Raw genomic sequence first — 8,373 nt, 5'->3', positions numbered from 1 at the left:
TCCACTTACCAATTTATTGCCTCTCAGCTCCAAATTCACCTGTTAGCGCCTGCTCTACGATAATGAACTGGACTCTGAGCATTGCTTCCTTTTTTAAAAAATAAATTTATTTATTTAAATTAGTTTCAACAATACAGTACATTAGTTAGACATCTATGATGTTCATAAAACGATCCTCCCAATTGCTCCCCACCTTCCCTGGCCCTCCACTTAGCCATCATATTAATGCTAACTACATTCCCTCTTCCATGCTCCCTGTGCCCAACTATCACCTACTAATTTGTACTTTTTTAACCCTTCTCCCCATTCTCCCAGCCCCCCAACACCCCTCCCCTCTGTCTGTTACCAAATTGTCCACTATATTTGTGAGTCTATTTTTGATTAGTTTGTTCTTTTTGTTCCTTAGATACCGCCTATAAGTGAAATCATATGGTATCTATCTGTCTATGATTTATTTCACTCAGCATAATAACCTCTAGGTCCATCCATGTCGTTGCAAATGGTAGGATTTCATTTTTTTTTAATGGTTGAGTAATATTCCATTGTATACATGAACCATAATTTCTTTATCCAGTCGTCTGTGGATGGGCATTTAGGTCGCTTCCATATCTTGACTATTGTAAATTGTGCTGCTATGAATATTGATTGGAGTGCATAGATCTTTACGAATTATTGTATTGGTTTTCTTTGGATAAATACCCAGAAGTGCAATTGCTGGGTCAAAAGGTATATCCATTTTTAATTTTTTTAGTTACCTCCATACTGTTTTCCATAGCAGCTGTACCAATTTGCAATCCCACCACCAATGTATGAGGGTTCCCTTTTCTCCACATCCTCGCCAACACTTGCTGTTTTTTTATTTATTGATGATAGCCATTCTGACAGGTGTGAGGTAATATCTCATTGTGGTTTTAATAGCATTGCTTCCTTTACAGTGAGATGCTAAACTCTGCCAGCAGAGGGTGCTGGAGGGGACATTTCAAGGGGAAAAAGGCTTCTCTTTCTGGTTCTAGTACTGCGCGCGCGTGCGTGCGTGCGTGCGTGCGTGCGTGTGTGTGTGTGTGTGTGTGTGTGTGTGTGATCTTGCTCCTGCTGTGTGCTTGGTCAGGAGTTTGTGAAGACATCTGGTAATGATCTGCCACAGCCAGGAGCCCAGTGTTTATAGTCTATCAGCAAACTTGTAGCCCCCCAGCCTGGGGACCATCTTCTTGCCACCTTTCTAGTGCAGGTACCACAGACTCTGGGCCTCTAATCTGCAAAGGGGCCCCAATCCATTCCCCCCGCCCACTAGCCTCAGCTCTCTTGGGCCTCTGAGGACTTCAAACCTTGCTTACCCAGTGACTATGGACTGGCTGTGGGTCAGGCAACCGAGGAAAATTCTCTGCCATTCAGAGTGATCTTCAACTACAACTCCAATGAGGTCTGAATCTCAGCTTGGGGAAGGCATCCCCCTTCCGAATTTGTCCTTTCTTGGGCATGCTCCTTGGGATACCCTTTAAAGTTATCTTCATATCTTTACTCTCTTGTGTAAGCTTAGTAATTCTTTGTATTAAACAGCCCTTGTTAAATTACTATGTGGTTTCTGGCTTCTGGTTGGACTTATACAGATACAGTACTATCAATGGTCAAAGGCTCTTCCTACCCAATCCGCCCTTTCCTCTCTGCTTCCACAAGGGTCAGGCCTGCATCGCAGTCTAAAGGGTCTCACCACCTGCTCCCTCTCTCCTGTATCCGTCACAGGCATCACCCTCAACAAATCTCACCTCTTTAATTACTTCTTGGCATTTGCTTCTCAGATGACCCAGACTGATAAAACTTCCCATCACACTTAGAATAAAGCCCCATGAGGCCTTACATAATCTGCTTTTCACCCCAAGACCAACCTGTTCCCCCAACACACACCTTCCTACTACTCTCCAAAAAATTCCACTCCAGTCACTCCCTGTAGCTTCTTTGAAGTCCCACAGACATACAAACAAGAATCTCATCTAAGGGTCTTTGCACTTGCTGCTCTTTGATAGAAGGCTTCTTTCCTCATTTCATTCAGATCTCTTAAATGCCGCCTAAGAAGCCTTCACCTAACACCCCCAATCACCTTGTAACTGTCTCTTTTTTCTGCTGTTTTGTTTCTTCATAGCACTTATTACCATGTAATATACTATATAGTATATTTACTTATTCATTTTTCTTTCTCCCTTCATAAAGAAATGTCTCCTCAATGAGGCCAGAGACTGTCTGCCTTGTTCACTGCTGCATCCCCAGGGCCTGGATTAGTATACCTGGCACACAGTAGACACTCAATAAGTATTTGTTAATCGACTGAATAAAGAAGTGTCCTTGCCTTTGCTCAAGCTGTTCCTTTTACCTAGAATGCCTTCCCTTCTCCTTCCTGCCTTTCCTAATCCCACTTACCATTTAAGACTCAGCATGAGCCCCTACTCCTCCAGGAAGCCCTCTCTGACAAGCTGAGATCTGAGCCCTGAACCCCTGGAAAGTGGTTTATTTTTGCCCCTCACCTACTATACTGCCTATTTGTAGGTATAATGTAGACTTTATGGCAGGTAAAGACTGAAATGGAGATTAAAGGCAGAAGAGAACAGGCCAGCTTTATTGGGGTTAAGGAGAGGGGAGTGGGATGCTCCGTAGACTCTGGACCAGGGTGGAGCTGCCGGGAGATCAGCCTGGAATGCGGGGTGCAGTGTCATTTCTTCCAGTCCTTCTTTTCATAGTCCCACTGGGAGGCCAGGCCTTGCACCGGGTTGCCCTTCATATCCAGGATGCGCTGGAGCTGCTGGGCCTTCCACTCATCCGTCAGAGTGACAGGCTTCTTAGGAAACACTGCAGGGAAGGCGTGGGGTAGAGACAGGGGCAGCTCGGGACCCTAACAGGCCCACCGTCTCCTGCTGAGCCAGGTTCTCCATTCACAGGGTTAGAGTGCCTGCACTGACGAGCTTCTTCTACCCTGCCAATCTCCCCTACCAGCCTCCCTCCTAAAGCTTCACTTCAGCGACCCCTGTGTTCTGACCCCAGCTCTGCCTTAGACTCACAGTGGGAACTGGGCCAAGGTCCTTCCCTTTTCTGAGCTTCAGTTTCCTTGCCTATCTGTGGCCCAACGGAAACAAGAGTACTGATTTGAAGTCAGTCTGGATCCAAATCTCAGCTTGACCACTCCCTTGCTGTGTGATCTTGAACCAGTCGCTTTATCTCTCTGAGTCTCAGTTTCCTTACCCATCAAAAACAGGTCCTATCCCCTAGGGTTGGGATTGAATGAATTAGTATTTATAAAGCAAGTGACACAACGTGGAATATATATGTTAAGCCCCTAATACATGCTAGCTACTATAATTATAATTACTGAGTTTGTTCCCACTTATTGGGAAGGGTCCGGGATGAGATCATTTCTTTTGCTTCCTAAGAGGATTGATAGAAGGAGATAGGGTAGGGGTATTCACTTCAAAAACCTGGGGAGAGTGATACTTAACCCAAAGGCTGGAGCCAAGAGGCATTTTAGGTGCCTTCATGTGTGGATCAGGGAAGGCCTGGGGGCCAGAGCACAGACACTGCTCACATCCTACTTCCTGGTCCATCTGACCCTGAGGCTGACTCAGCCCGCTTGACCTCCGCCCCTGGTACTTTCTATCCTAGTGGGTGGACAAGAAAGAAAAGATCTTTATGGGTAGTTATTAGTACCAGACATCAGGCGAGACTAGAATTTTTCCCAAAGGCTCTCTCATTTCATCCTCATGCAAAGTAGGAATTCCCATCACACTTTTACAGAAGAAGCAAGGCGAGGCCAACTGAGGTGAAGTCAAGTGAAGCTGTTGGTCCAGGGACCACGCATTTCCCAGCTTCCCTTGTGGCTAGACATAGTCAGGTAATCATTTCTAGTCAATAGAATGTGAGCAGAAGTGGTGCGTACAATTTCTGGATCTTAAAGAGGAGCGTGTCCTCCCTTTCCCTCTCTTGAGAATGTAGGCTTTATGGCCGGAGCCAGAGCAGCCATCTTGTACGTCAAGAAGAAACCCGCATGTTAAGGACGGCAGAGCAACAAGACGGAAGGAGCCTGACATTGTGGAGTACCCTGGCCTTTTTTGTGAGAGAAGAACAAAGCCTCTATTTGTTTAAGCTCTTGTATGTTGGGGACTCTTTGTTAAAGCAACTGAAACAATACACTGAAAAAATTCATGGTTAATAACAGCAGTCAGTAACAATACCTCATGACTATGTGTCAGGCGCTGGCCTATAGCTCCCTCTCATTAAAACCTCACAAGAGCCCTGAGATGTGGGCACTGTTAATTCCATTTTTTATATGAGAGAATTGAGGCCCAGAGGGGGAAAGTTCCTCTATTCCCACCCAGGCAGCCATGCTTTGCCCTTCACCCTACATCTTTCTGGGGGACTTTTCAAAACTCTTCAGATGAGTACCAGCATAGTTCCCTTGGCTGGTGGCTGTGGCCATAAGGGCATGGCCCAGGGCTGCAGCCAGGTGAGGCATTGCCACGTACCGTAGACCCGCTGCCACCAAATAAGCAGAGCTGTGAATCCACAGAAGAAGAAGACACCACCCATCACTGTCTTCCACTCGTTGGAGTGACGGTTCATCTCTGCAAAAGTCTCATGAAACTGGAGTCGGTACACTGGGGACAAATGAGGGGTGAGGAGGCAGGGGCCTCAGCGGTAGCCATTCCAAAGACCCTGGACCAACTCTTGGTCTCAGGGACCTCCAGTTTTCCCCTCCCTGTAGCAGATGCTGTTCATTTGGCAAATTCCTATTGAATATCTACTGTATGCAAAGCGCGGCCAGGGGCTGGTGTCAAGGCTACAACTATCAGAGTCAGCCCGGGGCACTGCTGGTGGGCAGGACTGGGGGTCACACATCCCTCCCGCTTCCCAGGCTCAGGCCTCTACTCCTCCGCCCACCTCACCTGCCTCTCTCCGTCCCCTCACACCACTCAGTGATGCCTAAACCCTCCATGCTCCTCTGCTCCCATATCTCTCCCCATGCCGTTCCCACTATCTAGCAGCACCCTCCTCCTCACTATTCAGGGCCAGTTGCAATGTACCCTCCTCTCGAAGGCCTTCTAGGATTCCATTTCTCTCTCCTTTGGGTCCTCACAGCCTCCTGAACACACTTCGCCCTAGTCACATATCCTGTATTACAGTATTTAGGTTTGTGCCAGTTCCCTCACCGGACTGGGAGCACCCTAATGGCAGAAACCATCTGGGTGATTCACTCCTGTGTCTCCAGCATCGCCTTGCATTAGGCTGTACACAAATAGTTGAGTGAATAAAAGAATAAATGAAGAAATGAGTGAACTTCCCCCCTCAGGTATGTATTCAGGTGTTTGGGGTTTTCTGGCTGTCTTGAATGGGGGCTCTCACTGCCCACTGCTGCCTGACAGGACCTTCTTTGCAAAGTCACCCCAGCCCACTCTCCCTGGCCAGCCCCGCTCTGAGACCTACAGGCCACCTTCTCGGCTTGGCTCAGCTGGGTCCAGCTGCCCTTCTCCTTTTCCTTCAGGGCTCGCTGCTCGGCGTTGAGGTCTGTGCAGAAGGGCTCGTCTGGCATGGGGTAGGAGCGCTGGGCATGGTAGTTGGTATAGGGGGGCATCTTCCCCTTGCTGTGGGCTGCGGGCACAAGGGAGGAACTAAATTCAGGCCTTCCCAGGGACATCCCAGCACTAACCATATTAATAGAGGGCTGCTTTCGTTGAGCCCTTACTGTGCCAGGAGCCATTCTAAGGCCTTCGGGTGAGTTGATTCATTTACTCTGCATCACGCCGAGCCAGGTGATTCTGTTATCTCCATTTTATAGATGAAGAAACTGAGCAGCTAAATGAGTTGCTGAAATTCACAGAGCAAGAAGGACCAGGGCCAGGGCTGCAATTCAGCCCCTATGGCTTCAAATCTCATGTTCTCTGGGATCTGAGGTGGGGAGGGCATGTCAGGCAGAGGCAATGGGGTGGGCAAAGGCTCAATGAGATAAGCCTGACATGACATGTGTGAAACTGCTCTGCAAACTGTAGGGGTCAAGGGCACGGCTTTGGAGTCGGCTGGGATTGAACCCCAGTTTCTCCTCACCCCTTTTACCTCACTGTGCTTCTACTGGCACATAGTAAATGCTCCGTGAATTATATTGATAAATAGAGAGATTGGTTTACTGGCTTCCATTCCTGGACACTTTCTCTGATGGCTAAGCTCTCAAGGGCTCTGTGTGGGTACCCAGAATAAAGCCAAGCACTAGGAAGGTCTTGATAAAGCTTCTTCTGTTTATTGTTGCCAGAGATGTCTACAAAGAGGCTATTAGTACCACCTTGCCAGGATAGCATTGGAACTGCTTTGGGCAAGTAGTCTTAGCTCTTTTAATATCTAGGTATCTGTTTCTCAGTTTGTTCATCTGACAAATGGAGATAACAGCACAACATCAACTTCACATGGCTGCCATAAAGTCTAAATGTGTTCATGTTTACCACAGCTTGGGATATGTAGTAAAGGCTCAAGAAATGTTATCTGTTATTATTCTCCCGAGGGTCAGGAAGGCCCTTCTGCTATCTGGCTGAAGTCTCTCCTGCTTTGGGCCTCTTTCTTCTGGCTAGCACTGCCACCAAGGTCTGGAAAGGTCCAAGGTTCTGTGAGCACCCTCCACCTTAGAACACAAGGCCTTAGGGGCCTGAGGTTTGGGGGCCAGGCCCCAGAGAAGCTTGGATGGAGGGGGCTGCTGTCTGCTCACCCTTGGAGCTCCATTTCCTGGAGGACTGTGACCCAGAGCCAAGGAGTAAGATTGTAGGAAATGGTTTTGGGGCAGGCCAAGGGCAGCAAGAAAGGGACAAGGGGCAGACTCCAGACAAGACTCCTGTCCCTAGCCTTGGAGTTTGGCAAGGGAGCAGGGTGTGGATCCAGGTCTTACCGGTGCCTTCTGGGCTGTGTATCCCTCGCACTCCTAGTCTTCCTTTCCTCAGCACCAAGCTCCAGGCAGTTCTGAAGAACATCTGGGGGGTGTGTGTGGGGATAAGTCTTGTACCTACATTGCCTTCTGCCCCTACTCATTCAGGGTCCAGACAGAGACTCATTTTCATGGGTGTGGTGGTAGTGACATTCTAGAATTTCAAGGTCACTCACAGGCCCCTGACTCTTCTAATTTTATCTGCTATCCCTATAGGGATAGATGGGGATTCTAGACATTTGGAGACCCCTTCTAGGACCTCCATTCACCATCTGAGAAGTGGGAGGGTGCCTAATTCTTAAGGCAGAATCTGAACAGTTTGGGGATGGGGGTCTGGGTTCTGCTTCCTGCCCCAGCTCATCCTGGCCAGGCTGAGAAACCTCCCTCTGTTGTTTGCCTCCCAGAAGAAATGGGGTGAGAGTCTAGGTAGGGAGGGCGCAGGTCCTGGGGCTCCCTCTCTTCCCCCTACAAGGCCATCTGCCATAGCTCTGCCAGCTCCTCTGGCCCCCGCCCCTTCCCCACTAATTGGCGGCCTACGTGCACAGAGAGCCTGCTCTGCTGGATCTAGTGGGGGAGGAGGACAGGATGAGCCCAACCCCCCATGGGGGCTGGGCAGCCTCAGAGTCAGGCATTCTATGGGGGTGGGGAGGACCTTAGCAAAGGACAAGGACCAAACTGAGTCAGAGGGAGGAAGAGGAGCACACGTCTGGGGAAGGTAAATGGATATCCCACTTCTTCTGGACAGAGAAAGCCTCCCCCCACCCCCGCCGCCACACACACACACACATTTGGAGAAAGGGGCACCCAATAATTAGGAAGAACACATACAATAGGTGGTAAGTGAGAGGGCACCCCCACATCTGGGAATGGAGGGCTCCCCATCAGTGATAAGTGCGCAGGAGACAGAAGAAACAGTCCACATTTGGGGACAGAGATGGCGCCCCATTTGTGGACAGAGGATAATTCTCTAGGGGTCCTCAACTCTGAGCTGCCAGAAGGTCCCGCAACCCTCCTCTGTGGCAGGGACTACATGGTCAGGAATCCAAGGCGCAACCCCCAGCAGCCCCAGCTAGGGAAAGTGGGCTCTCCCACGCACCTACCTCGCGGCTCTGCTGCAGCAAGAGCGAGAGCAGGGCTGGCCGAGGAGGATTGGGAGAATGGGCAGCGGAGGGACTGGAGCGCGGGCGCCCTCCCCAGAGCCCGCCCCACAGACTTTCCCAGGGCCGCCTCTGCGTGGGAACGTCCTGCCTCAGAGGGGCGTGGGAGCGCCCAGCCCGAGTCCCAGGGGGCTCCCAGCCCACAGCCTGGGGAGAGGGAGCGCTAACTGACTCCCTGCCCAGGGGGTCCTGCCTCTGACGACCCACAGCAAACTGTATCCTGGGACACAACTGTGTGTCCTGGGCTGGTCCAGCCATCTCAGTTGGGTAGTT

At 49.9% G+C, this 8,373-nt stretch overlaps 1 protein-coding gene across 1 annotated transcript; it reads right to left on the bottom strand.

Annotated features, from left to right (window-relative positions):
• Positions 1-2,599: 2,599 nt before the first annotated feature.
• On the bottom strand, positions 2,600-8,072 carry LOC105305502. The gene is made up of 5 exons (XM_011380137.2): positions 8,044-8,072; positions 6,908-6,989; positions 5,464-5,628; positions 4,506-4,637; positions 2,600-2,838 (listed from the first exon to the last, which is right to left on the bottom strand). Exons 2-5 carry the CDS (start codon positions 6,987-6,989, stop codon positions 2,702-2,704), a joined length of 516 nt encoding a protein of 171 aa, XP_011378439.1. The 5' UTR covers positions 8,044-8,072; the 3' UTR covers positions 2,600-2,701.
• Between the last annotated feature and the right edge of the window lie 301 nt (positions 8,073-8,373).

Source organism: Pteropus vampyrus, unplaced genomic scaffold, assembly GCF_000151845.1.
Source record: "Pteropus vampyrus isolate Shadow unplaced genomic scaffold, Pvam_2.0 Scaffold388, whole genome shotgun sequence".
In the NCBI taxonomy this organism is placed as follows: domain Eukaryota; kingdom Metazoa; phylum Chordata; class Mammalia; order Chiroptera; family Pteropodidae; genus Pteropus; species Pteropus vampyrus.
Note: the sequence above shows the minus strand (reverse complement) of the source record. Positions and strands in the feature narration are given on the sequence as shown.